The sequence below is a fragment of the Mandrillus leucophaeus genome, unplaced genomic scaffold (genome assembly GCF_000951045.1).
Source record: "Mandrillus leucophaeus isolate KB7577 unplaced genomic scaffold, Mleu.le_1.0 Scaffold78, whole genome shotgun sequence".
NCBI lineage: Eukaryota > Metazoa > Chordata > Mammalia > Primates > Cercopithecidae > Mandrillus > Mandrillus leucophaeus.
The window spans coordinates 2108089-2120772 of NW_012108474.1; the positions used below are offsets into that span (position 1 = coordinate 2108089).

Here is a 12684-nt window from a genome sequence, read left to right on the forward strand (position 1 = left end):
ATTCAAATCTGTAGAAGATTAAATCCGTTTATTAATTCATGTAAACATTTTCCAACTTGGGAGGAGACAAGGCAAAGACAGTAGGAGGCCTTCTGAGAAGGGAGGTCAGATGAGAGAGGCCTTCAGACTCACCCCAGACCAGCTCCACCATAACAATTTCTAGAAACATATTCATCACATGTAAACAAAATGCAGTTTTCCCCATAATTTTCAAATTAAGATTCCACTTGAAAGGGAGTTAAAGCTCATACACTTTTCCAGAGTTTAAAATGCTAGGCCATTTTAAACACATGTTTGTCCAGATAAGTTTCTGCTTGCCTCAGTGGGATCCGCAAGCTTGCACGAGAGCACACTAATTTTCAATCCACTCCTTGCTCTGTGTGATACAACAAACTCCAAGGAGAAACAGAAAAAGAGACAGAAGGTTAGTTTTTTAAATTGCCTTGTATATCAAGTTGAAAAATCAATGATCACAAATAGTGAACCGCAATGAAAGTTTTGTTTACAGATATTAATATAAACTTCCGTTAAAGCTGTAAGTGATGGAAAGGGTTCCAGTCTCAGAGTACAGTTAATTTACAGGCCCAGCTTCTGACTGATTTTATAAAAATTTATATCACTTTTCATGCTATTTCTCTCAGGTAGGAAAGTTGGGATTAAAAGTCTAGTGTGGCCGGGCGCAGTGGCTCACACCTGTAATCCCAGCACTTTGGGAGACCGAGGCGGGCGGATCACCTGAGGTCAGGAGTTCGAGACCAGACTGGCTAACATGGTGAAACTCCCATTTCCACTAAAAATACAAAAAATTAGCCGGGCATGGTAGTGCACACCTGTTATCCCAGCTACTCAGGAGGCTAAGGCAGGAGAATCGCTTGAACCCAGGAGGCAGAAGTTGCAGTGAGCAGAGATTGCGCCATTGCACTCCAGCTTGGGCAACTAGAGCGAAACTCTGTCCCCCTGCCCCCCCAAAAAATTTCTAATGCAGGGCTGGGTGAGGTGGCTCATACCTGTAATCCCAGCACTTTGGGAGGCCAAGGCAGGTAGATCACTTGAGGCCAAAAGTTCAAGACCAGCCTGGCCAACAAAGTGAAACCCTGTCTCTACTAAAAATATAAAAATTAGCCAGGCATGGTGGTGCACACCTGTGGTCCCAGCTACTCGGTGGCTGAGGTGGGAGGATAACTTGAGCCTGGGAAGGTTGAGACTGCAGTAAGCTGTGATCGCACCATGCGCTCCAGCCTGGGTGACAGAGCAAGCAGAGAGAGACTCTGTCTCAAAACAAACCAAAAAAAAGTATAACGTAGGAAAAAGGGCTTACTGTGTGTTCAAACTACCAACTGTGATAGACTTTAAGCTGTAGCAGGGACTCAATCCGTGAGACTACAGGAATATGATGACTTAATTTAATAATAGTCTTATTTTAATAGTCTTGTTTTTTACAATTTATACAGCACTTTAACCAACATTTTATTTAATATAGAGTGAAAGGACATATAAACCACTTTAATTTCAAGACTGAGAGAAAAAAAAGTACCAACGTCAGGAAAACTGTAGAAGGCTTTAAATGGGCAATAACAATAAGTGGGTATCCTTTCGATGGAATGTCATAGTAGTCTGGCATTGGCTAGAACACGTTCAGAGCTATCTGATTCTACAGGAGCTACACCTCCCACTGCACGGACTGAGCTGTTTTAGAACTAGGTTGTAGAAAGCTGACAGTGATTCGAATGACCCTGTTCATGGAATCCCCATGAAGTCTGAGTGAAGATGCACTGCTTCTGCCCTGTAGAGGAGCCCAGTGGTTCATCTACAAACAAACCCATCCGGCATTTTGCATTGCCTGCCTATGTATCTATTCTTCCAATTACTTCTTTTTTTTTTTTAATTTTTGTCACCCAGGCTGGAGTGCAGTGGTGAGATTTCAGCTCACTGCAACCTCCGCCTCCCAGGTTCAAGTGATTCTCCTGCCTCAGCCTCCTGACTAGCTGGAATTACAGGCACCTGCCACCACGCCCGGCTAATTTTTATAGTTTTAGTAGAGACAGTGTTTCACCATCTTGGACAGGCTGGTCATGAACCAATTCCCTTTGAATCCTTCTTTTCCCTGTATCTTACTGGTTCCCTCATTAATTAATGAGTTAATTTTCAACATGTGTTATTTTATTTTTGTATGCATCATGGTTTTTGGATTTTGGTTTTGGATTTTACATCTTTTTATTTGTAAAATACTGTGTTACCTAACGCACCAAGCAGCTTGTCCATAATTGTGAGTATTTGTTAAAGCCACCTGGAACATCTGTTACACACATTCTCTGGGAAAGTGCAGTATCCACTTGAGGGTCATTCATTGTTGTATTTGAATCAAATTTAGAAAACTCTTAAGTTCCCATGAACTTAAGTTGATCCGACTCATTAGCAAGTGGTGCCCCCTGTCTGGAGGCAAAGCATACAGGGTCAGTAAAGGACTTGAGTGTGCCCTGACTTGCAAAGAGATAGTACTTAGGGGCCCATGCTAACCATTGAAGAGATGCAGCATCTTACTGCAACTTTTCTTTCCTTTGGCCTGGTAGTGAAGAGGCCTTAAGCCAAGGTCCTAGAAATATTGGTAAGGCCACTGGAGACTCCATGTCTGCAAACTATTCGGATGTGCTGTTGGCCATGGAAAATGGGAAAACCTGCTTATGAGGCTGAGATGGAGGAGATGCGGCATTTACAAATGCTCCTGCAGGATGTCCATGAGATGAAAACTAATTTCATAATAATACTAATTCTCCTATCAGCACACGATGTTTTCTAGAGGCTTCATGATACCGTTAGTCTGACACAAATGGAATGTGTGCTCTAGAATATTTTAAATTTTTTTCAGTATTAAGCTCCAGTAGAGCAAGTATCAGTAGATATAACCCACACAAATGGAAGCACATTGACTTGCAGGACAACACAAGAGAAAAGAGTTGAGAACCATGAAGTGAAGCAACAAGGCTGGCTGGGTCCAGTCTTACCTGTGACGCACGGCAAGTGGCAAGACTTTTTTTTTTTTTGAGACAGAGTCTCGCTCTGTCGCCCAGGCTGGAGTGCAGTGGCGCGATCTCCGCTCACTGCAAGCTCCAACACCTCCAGGGTTAACGCCATTCTCCTGCCTCAGCCTCTCTAGAAGCTGGGACTACAGATGCCCGCCACCAAGCCCGGCTAATTTTTTGTATTTTCAGTAGAGACGGGGTTTCACCGTGTTCGCCAGGATGGTCTCGATCTCCTGACCTCGTGATCCGCCCACCTCAGCCTCCCAAAGTGCTGGGATTACAGGCGTGAGCCACCGCGCCCGGCCGTGGCAAGACTTCTCGGTCCCACTTTTCTCATCTGCAGCAGGGGAGTTTGTCTGGCTGCACTTTTTCCCCTCTTGACACCTTGAACACTAAGACTCGAGGATCCTCCAACACTGAAGTGCCTCAGGAGGCAGCTGTGGCCCTTCAGAGTTGGAGGATCACGGAATTTTGCAGGTTAGCAAACTTAATTAACCTCCGTAGGGTCTCACAGGCTGAGGTGTGGTGGGATTAGGATTCAGACCAAATCTGTCTCCCCAGTAACCACGCACTTAACTGTGCTGTTTCACACTGCTCGTTACGCGAAGGGAACACCATGGCGGGGTGGGGGTGGGGACAACCTAGTCTGACCTTTTGGGGTTCAGGGGCCAAGAGAGGGGTCTCACTATGTTGCCCAGGCTGGCCTCAAACTCCTGGGTTCAGGCGATCCTCCCACCTCAGCCTACCAAGTAGCTGGGATGACAGGTGTGCACTTTTGCACCCGGCAGCTCTGATTTTAAAGCGTTTTCCCCTCTTTTGGATTTAACCTTAAAGGATATTTTCTTTGTTGGTCTATTTTCTTTGATGTCTTTGGTAACGCCTTTATACAATATGAAAAAAAACCCTGGTTATTTCTTTTGTTTTTAGGGTAGCTGAGTCCTTATGCACATCCGGGAACTGGGCATTAGAAATAATAAATTTCCCAAATTTATCTAGGTTTTTCTTATGGTTTGAATATACAGAATAATAAATATATAGAATAATATAGCACTATAAAATGCACTAACTTTTAAATAAATTTTGCTTCTTTCCAAGAGAAATTGCCACTTTAATGCTGTTTTCTGTTCATCTGTCATTGCAAGAAACTCATTTACCTGGTTAAAAAAAAAGATGAGACAAATATATCTGAAGTTTACGAAGAAAATTCGTTTTGACAACAGTGAGAAACAAACTTTCTCATTAGAAATGAAATTTTAATTTGCAGTAATTATAGCTCAACCGTTTGTTTTTGTTTTTAGAGACAGGGTCTCACTCTGTCGCCCAAGCTGGAGTGCAGCAGTGCGACCACAGCTCACTGAAGCCTCAAACTCCCGGGGTCAAGCAATCCTCCCACCTCAGCTTCCCAAGTTTCTGAAATTACAGGTATGCACTATTATTCTCTGGCTAATGGTTTTATGTTTTATTTTTTGTAGAGACACTATGTTGCCCAGGGTGATCTTGAACCCCTGACCTCAAGTGATCCTCCTGCCTCAGCCTCCCAAAGTGCTAGGATTACAGGTGTGACCCACTATGCCCAGCCAACTCAATTGTTTTGATAGACAAGATAAGGCAGGAAAGGCTAGATAAGCAGAATCTCTAAAGGCAATCAGGTAGCTCAGTAAGGAAAAATCCCTTCAATAAAGTGGAAGCAGAATTTGGAATTAAAGTCTAATGGCAAATTTCATGAGCTGGTTTTAACAATAAAAAGCAAGTGCCTATTGCCAAATGCACATGCTAATCCCTAAGTGTTATCTGCTGCTGTTCTGTAGCTGCAAACCAGGGAGAAAATGTGTAGCTGATTTCATGTAACTGAGTAGGTGAAACACAGCCAAATCCTCCTAGAAAAACCACCTTATGACTGATCAACATCTCCAACTTGTTTTACCCCTTGTTACTTGACTATATCAAACATCATGTTTCCTCGGTTGGTTTTTTTTTTTTTTTTTTTGAGACAAGTCTTGCTCTGTAACTCAGGCTGGAGTGCAGTGGCGTGATCTTGGCTCACTGCAACTTCCACATCCTGGGTTCAAGTGATTCTCGTGCCCCAGCCTCCTGAATAGCTAGGATTACAAGTGCATGTCACCACACTCAGCTAATTTTTGTACTTTTAGTAGAAATGGGGTTTCACCATATTGGCCAGGCTGGTCTCAAACTCCTGACCTCAAGTGATCTGCCCTCCTCGGCCTCCCAAAGGACTAAGATTACAGGCCTCAGCCACTGCACCCAGCCCTAAAACATCATGTTTATTTATCCATTTAGGCTAATGGCCTCAGTCATTACTCATAATAGTAAATATTAGCTAGGATTTTAATATATGTAACATTTGTTCATGAAAGCAATGTGTGTTTAAAGCAAGATGATTTTTTCCCAGACTGTTTATTAGTGAATCAATTTCTATCAAATGTTTGACAAAACCACCTCTATTTTTGGGGGAAAAGCATTCACTTTGGAAATATTCTAAGCATTTCTTCCTTTTTGCTATTTACCGTGCAGCCCAAAGTCTCCTCAGCAACACTTCCTGTGAGACTACAGGAATGAAGGGTGCCTGTGTGATCAGTCAGATCAATCAGCATATCGAAACTGAGAAAGACAGATTTAAAGTCCAAGGAGTTTTTGTTGCAAATTGTGCACATGTTAGATGCTTCATTTACTATATAACCACAGGTGGAACTGAAAAGAAACAAAGACAATCATAAAATGTGATGCCCTAAGTGACAAATTTCATCTCTAGCAGAAAAAGAATTATCACTAAAAACTCTACGTCAGTGTATGCAAAACTTACTGAGTGTTCAGTGCTATGCAGTGTACCAGTCGTAAAAAACAGTAAAACACACTTTCTATGCAGCCATTCTCAGAATTCATCTGAAACTGCGTACACCAGTCCTCCACCTGCCCTCCCTTCTTCCCTCCCTCTGCCGAGTTCCTGCCAAGCCCTCCAGGTCCCTCCCAGTCTCATTTCCCTGCTGGTGCCCTCCCTTCTTGCATCCCAGCCCGCACCCTTTCCCTCTTGGAACAGCAGCAGAACGCAAGCCTCAGGACTGACTCATGCTGTCGCATCAGCTCCTTGTTCTCACCTCCCCCGCTGGGAGTTCTGAGGGCAGGAACTGTGTCTTGTGCCTGGAAAGCACGCGTTCAATAGCTGCTCACTGGATGGTCCTGCACGGGGCCTTCTCTACAAATAGAGAAAGCCTTGCAAGGCTGGCCAGGTGGCACCAGACGCTATTAACACTGCTGGTGATACACTCTCCTCTCTTTCAGTGGTTTATGCTATTCCAAATTTCTGAAGCAAGCCTTACTTTAGCAATCTTGAACAGGGAACCTAATTCAAATTTCTCAAATAGGGGAAATGAACTAAAGACAGTGGATTTTTGTCTAGCCACAGATCACTTGGTTCAGCAAATTGTAGATGCTTTTCCTCAGATATCAATAATAAATATACAGGGAAAAAATTAGTTTTTCAATTTTTGAAAACTGTTTTTCAAAAAACGAACACAAGGTCTTACACAGCATCCACATTAGTTTTTTCAATTTTAATACATCATAAAATGTTTTAAAAATCCAGAGGTCAGTATCTTGACTGTGGCAACAGATACACAAACCTACAAGTGTGATAAAACTAATTAGAACACACACACACGACTGCATGTGAACCTGGAGGAATTTGAGTAAGACCAGTGGATTGAATGGTGTCAATATCCTGGCTGTGACATGGTACTATTACTTGCAAATGGTATCGCTGGGGGAAATGGGGCAGAAGTCACAAGGGATCTCTCCTATTATTTCTTTTTTCTTTTTTTTTTTTTTTGTGAAGCGGAATCTCGCTCTGTCTCCCAGGCTGGAGTGCAGTGGCGCAATCTCGGCTCGCTGCAAGCTCCGCCTCCGGGGTTCATACCATTCTCCTGCCTCAGCCTCTCAAGTAGCTGAGGCTACAGGTGCCTGCCACCACGCCTGGCTAATTTTTTGGTATTTTTTACAGACCAGGTTTCACTGTGTTAGCCAGGATGGGCTCAATCTCCTGACCTCGTGATCAGGCCTCTTCGGCCTCCCAAAGTGCTGGGATTATAAATGTGAGCCACCACGCCCGGCCCTCTTATTATTTCTTATACTTCCATGCAAATCTAGGATTATCTCAATGAAAATTCTCATAAAAATCCATAGACTTTCCTAATAATATTAGACGTTTCTTGCCAAGCATCTTTTAGCTAAGAGTATTAAACCTACTGGAGTTTACTTTCTTTTTTTTTTTTTTTTTTTTTGAGACAGAGTTTCGCTCTTGTCACCCAGGCTGGAGTGCAATGGTGCAGTCTCGGCTCACCATGACCTCCACCTCCTGGGTTCGAGCAATTCTCATGCCTCAGCCTCCGAAGCAGCTGGGATTATAGGTGTCCATCACTATGCCCAGCTAATTTTTTGTGTGTTTTTAGTAAAGATGGTGTTTCACCATATTAGCCAGGCTGGTCTTGAACTCCCGACCTCAGGTAGTCCACCTGCCTCGGCCTCCCATAGTGCTGGGATTACAGGCGTGAGCCACCATGCCCGGCCTGGAGTTTACTTTCTATGCAAGTAAATATTAACTTCGATCTACAAGAGGTTGGATGTTTCCCAGGCTGGACTCAAACTCTTCAAACTCCTGGGCTCAACCGATCCTCCCACCTCAGCCTCCTGAGTAGCTGAGACTACAGGTGCATGCTACTGCACCTGGCTTGAAAATAATTTTTTTTTAATGCTGTCAGTACACTGCTGTAGGGCCTAGCAACCAAAATAGTTTTCTGCCAAATCATTAGACAAGTTTGTCAAAAGTTTCTCACATTATATCTTTATATGTTAGAATTATAGAAATATAGATTATTTTTTAAAAGGCAATTATAATATTTTAATCTAGTTTGCTATGGAAACTTTTCAGTATAGTTTTCTATACATTTATCTCAAATACGTAACCCCCATTATGTCAACAAACAGCTTTAACTTTTAGAGAGCTTAAAATTATATTAACAATAATTATTTCTTACAAAAATGAATTTGCTAAAAGAGACATGGATCCTTACCATCTGTTTCGAACTACTTTTGTAGTTTCATCATCAATGTTGAGTGTGGAAATGTAGGCATAAAGTATGCCATAGAAAGGATCAGCTTTTCCTTCATTCTTCAAAGCTTTTCCCTTTAATTGTTCAACTGTATAGACATCAACTATTGTACTTACTAAAAATAGAAAGAAGTATTACGGTCTGTATATATTCTTATAAAATAAAGGATTACATCTGAATGGAAAGCTATGACAAATGAGAACATGCAGTAGCTTAAGTAACAGAAAAATTACTATGTTGGGTATATAAACACTGATTCTATAAATGGACATAAAAGCAAAACATAAGAAAAAAAGGAAATGAAATTGGTCTTCATTAAAATGAAGAATTTCTGTTTATCAAAAGACACCATTAAAAAAGCAAAAAGGCAAGCCACAGAGTGGGAGATGCTAGCAGTCTACAATGAGATAAAGGACTCATCCAGAATTGTCTAAAGAATTCTTAAATATCAGTTAGAAAAAGAAAGTGACTTGGCTGGGCACAGTGGCTCACGCCTGTAATCCCAGCACTTTCAGAGACCAAGGCGGGCGGATCACCTGAGGTTGGGAGTTCAAAAGCAGTCTGACCAACATGGAGAAACCCTGTCTCTACTAAAAATAAAAAAAGCTGGGCATGGTGGTGCATGCCTGTAATCCCAGCCACTCAGGAGGCTGAGGCAGGCGAATCTCTTGAATCCGGGAGGCGGAGGTTGTGGTGAGCCGAGATTGCGCCATTGCACTCCAGCCTGGGCAATGAGAGACAAACTCCTTCTAAAAAAAAAAAAAAAAAAAAAGACAGTGATTCAATTTTTTCTTTTTTTCTTTTTTTTTTGAGACAGAGTCTCGTTCATTGCCCAGGTTGGAGTTCAGTGGCACTGTCTGGGATTACAGGCGTGCTGGGATTACAGGTGTGAGCCACCGTGCCTGGCGACAGTGACTCAATTTTTTAAATGCGGAAGTGACTTTTAAAAGTACATCACAGCCGGGTGCAGTGGCTCTCCACCTGTAATCCCAGCACTTTGGGAGGCCGAGGTGGGCGGATCATGAGGTCAGGAGATCAAGACCATACTGGCTAACATGGTGAAATCCCATCTCTACTAAAAAATACAAAGAATTAGCCGGGCGTGGTGGCGGGTGCCTGTAGTCCCAGCTACTCAGGAGGCTGAGGCAGGAGAATGGTGTGAACCTGGGAGACGGAGCTTGCAATGAGCCGAGATCATGCCACTGCACTCCAGCCTGGGTAACAGAGCAACACTCCATCTCAAAAAATAAAATAAAATAAAATAAAATAATTAATAAATAAAAGTACATCACAAAAGAAGTTATCAAAATGGCCAATACACGTACTGGTCTCAATAATCATCAGGAAAATACAAATTAAACAAGAGTAGGCTGGATGCGATGGTTCACGCCTGTAATTCCAACACTTTGGGAAGTTGAGACTAGTGGATCGCTTGAGGTCAGGAGTTCGAGACCAGCCTGGCCAACATAGCAAAACCCTGTCTCTACTAAAAATAAAAAATTAGCTGGGCATAGCAGTGTGTGCCGGTAATCCCAGCTACTTGGGAGGCTGAGGAAGGAGAATCGCTTGAACCCGGGAGGCAGAGGTTGCACTCAGCCAAGATGGCGGCATTGCACTCCAGCCTGGGTGAGAGCCAGACTCCGTCTCAAAAACAAACGAACAACCAAAAAAAAAAGAAAAAAACAAGAGAATTCCACTAAACACCTAACATTTAAAAGACTAATAACACAAACATTAGTGAGGATGTGAAGCAACAACAAAAATAAACTTTACAAAACTAAAAATAATAACCTATAATTCATTTTTATTTTTCTTTATCTTAGAAGAATCTTCCATGAACAAATATTATTCGGGTTAGAAAACTTTTATCAGAAGTTATCCGGTTCCTTCAGCACTTCATTGGTTTCTTTTCTTTTGTTGCTGTCTAGTACATGAAATTTAATTTTCTTCAATAAAAAGATGGTAATGTATATCTATTTATTTATATTTTTATGTCTTTATCTTTCTATTAGTATATATGCACGAAAAGATACACTAAAAGATGTTAACCAAATAACTGTTTATTTGGGGCTGTTGCTTGCATTCTGTATTATGTGTCTCTTTTTTTTTTTTAAGACGGAGTCTCGCTGTGTCACCCAGGATGGAGTGCAGTGGCGTGATCTCAGCTCACTGCAACCTCCGCCTCCTGAGTTCAAGCGATTCTCCTGCCTCAGCCTCCCGAGTAGCTGGAATTATAGGTGCCCCCCACCATGCCTGGTTCATTTTCTGTATTTTTAGTAGAGACAAGGTTTCACCAGGTTGGCCAAGCTGGTCTCAAATTCCTGACCTCAAGTGATCCCTCCACCTCGGTCTCCCAAAGTGCTGGGATTACAGGCGTGAGCCACCACGCCCAGCCAAGCATTCTGTATTGTGTTTCTTTTATTTTTTGAGATACAGTCTTGCTCTGACATCCAGGCTGGAGTGTAGCTTCACTCTGTCACCCAGGCTGGATCTCAGCTCACTGCAACCTCCACCTCCCAGGTTCAAGAGATTCTCCTGCCTCAGCCTGCCGAGTAGCTGGGATTACAGGCACATCCTGTGATGCCCGGCTAATTTTTGTGTTTTTAGTACAGATGGGGTTTTGCCATGTTGGCCAGGCTGGTCTTATGAACTCCTGGGCTCAAATGATCCACCCACCTCAGCCTCCCAAAGTGCTGGGATTACAGGTGTGAGCCATTGTGCCGAGCCTACTTTTAAAATTTTGAGCATTTTAATTTTTAATAAAAATATAAAAGCTCTAAAGAAAACATGATTATAGTTTTACCCTGAAATATTTAATCAATTTTTACCTATAAGGTTTTCATGGGAGTAATGAGCATTTTAAAAGATAAAAAAGGCCAGGCACGGTGGCTCACGCCTGTTATCCCAGCACTTTGGGAGGCCAACGCGGGCAAATCGCTTGAGCTCAGGAGTTTGAGACCAGCCTGAACAACATGGTGAAACCCAGTTTCTACCAAGAACACAAAAAATTAGTTTTTGCTTTTATAAATCTGAGTAAATTTAACTATCAAAGTTCCCACAGTAAAATAAAAGGGACGCTTAAAAACTATTTTTAGGCCAGGGCTGGTGGTTCATGCCTGTAATCCCAGCACCTCGGGAGGCCTAGTCAGGCGGATCACCTGAAGCAGGAGTTCGAGACCAGCTGGCCAACATGGTGAAACCCCATCTCTACTAAAAATACAAAAATTAGCAGGGCGTGGTGTCGTGTACCTGTAATCCCAGCTACCCAGGAGGCTGAGGCAGGAGAATCACTGGAACCCAGGAGGCAGAGGCTGCAGTGAGCCGAGATTGCACCACTGCACTCCAGCCTGGGTGACATAGCAAGACTCCGTCTCAAAAAAAGAAAAAAAGCTATTTTGGCGCCAGACACTGTGGCTCACGCCTGTAATCCCACCACTGTGGGAGGCTGAGGAGGGCAGATCACCTGAGGTCAGGAGTTCAAGACCAGCCTGCCCAACATTGTGAAACCTCGTGTCTACTAAAAATATAAAAATTAGCCAGGTGTGGTGGTGTGTACCTGTAATCCCATCTACTTGGGGGGCTGAGACAGGAGAATTGCTTGAACCCAGGAGGCAGAGGTTGCAGTGAGCTCACACCACTGCACTCCAGCCTGGGTGACAGAGCAAGACTCCTCAAAAAACAAACAAACAAAGCCTATTTTTGGGCCAAGCAAGGTGACTCACACCTGTAATCCTTCAGGAGGCTGAGGCAGGAGGATTCCTTGAGGTCAGGAGTTTGAGACCCTGAAAAAAGAAAAGAGAAGAGAAGAGGGGAGGGGAGAGGAGGGGAGAAAGAAATAAAGACAAAAGAAAGAACGAACGAGAGAAAGAGAAAGAGAGAGAAAGAAGGAACTACTTTGTCATTACTTTAATATAACCTACTGATCAGGAAAAAAAAAATTCCCAAATAAATCAGGCTGCCCTTGAGTAGCCTAAAAATGGTTGTAGACACTGTCATTCCTGTCCCCGTTTTAGGGTTGCATGGCAGGACAGGGACTGAAATACACTTTATCAAGTTTACCTCACAGCTCGCTGAACGCCTCTGTGCTCTCTCAAGTTTCCTGAAATGGCATTATCTACAAATGACCCAACATTTTTAAAAAATGTTTTCAAAGTAACAATCATGGCTTTTATTTATTTATTTATTTATTTATTTTTGAGACACGGTCTTGCTCTGTCACCCAGGCTGCAGTGCAGTGGCATGAACACAGCTCACTGCAGTCTCTATCTCCAGGGCTCAAGCAATCCTCCTATCTCAGCCTCCTGAGTAGCTGAGATCACAGGCACATGCCACCATGCCCAGCTATTTTTTTAAACAATTTTTGTAGAGATGGAGTCTCACCTATGGCTTGTCCCTTCTTGTAGGCAAAAAGATGATAAATTTTGATCTTGAGCCAGTAGTACCTTTTTCTATCAGTGACCTCTACTGATATGAAACACATTAAATATCCTCTGCAAAAAGCAATAACAAAGTTCCTCTTCCACACAATGTAATGTGCCTTG

At 42.8% G+C, this 12684-nt stretch overlaps 1 protein-coding gene across 4 annotated transcripts in view; it reads left to right on the forward strand.

The window, feature by feature from the left end:
- The window catches only part of FAHD1 (fumarylacetoacetate hydrolase domain containing 1), a 25552-nt gene extending 14028 nt beyond the window's left edge, over nucleotides 1-11524 (forward strand). The window contains exons 2-3 of one of the 4 annotated variants that reach the window (XR_001004559.1): nucleotides 4319-4442; nucleotides 5553-5907. Coding sequence is in view for 1 of the 4 variants with exons in the window: in XM_011966954.1 (XP_011822344.1) it covers nucleotides 5553-5597 (45 nt within the window). In the remaining 3 variants the exon portion in view is untranslated. Of the gene's footprint in view, nucleotides 1-859; nucleotides 955-4318; nucleotides 4443-5552; nucleotides 6502-11415 lie in introns of those variants that run through there. The other 3 variants (XR_001004561.1, XR_001004560.1, XM_011966954.1) reach the window with 3 other exon arrangements.
- The last annotated feature ends 1160 nt before the right edge of the window (nucleotides 11525-12684 follow it).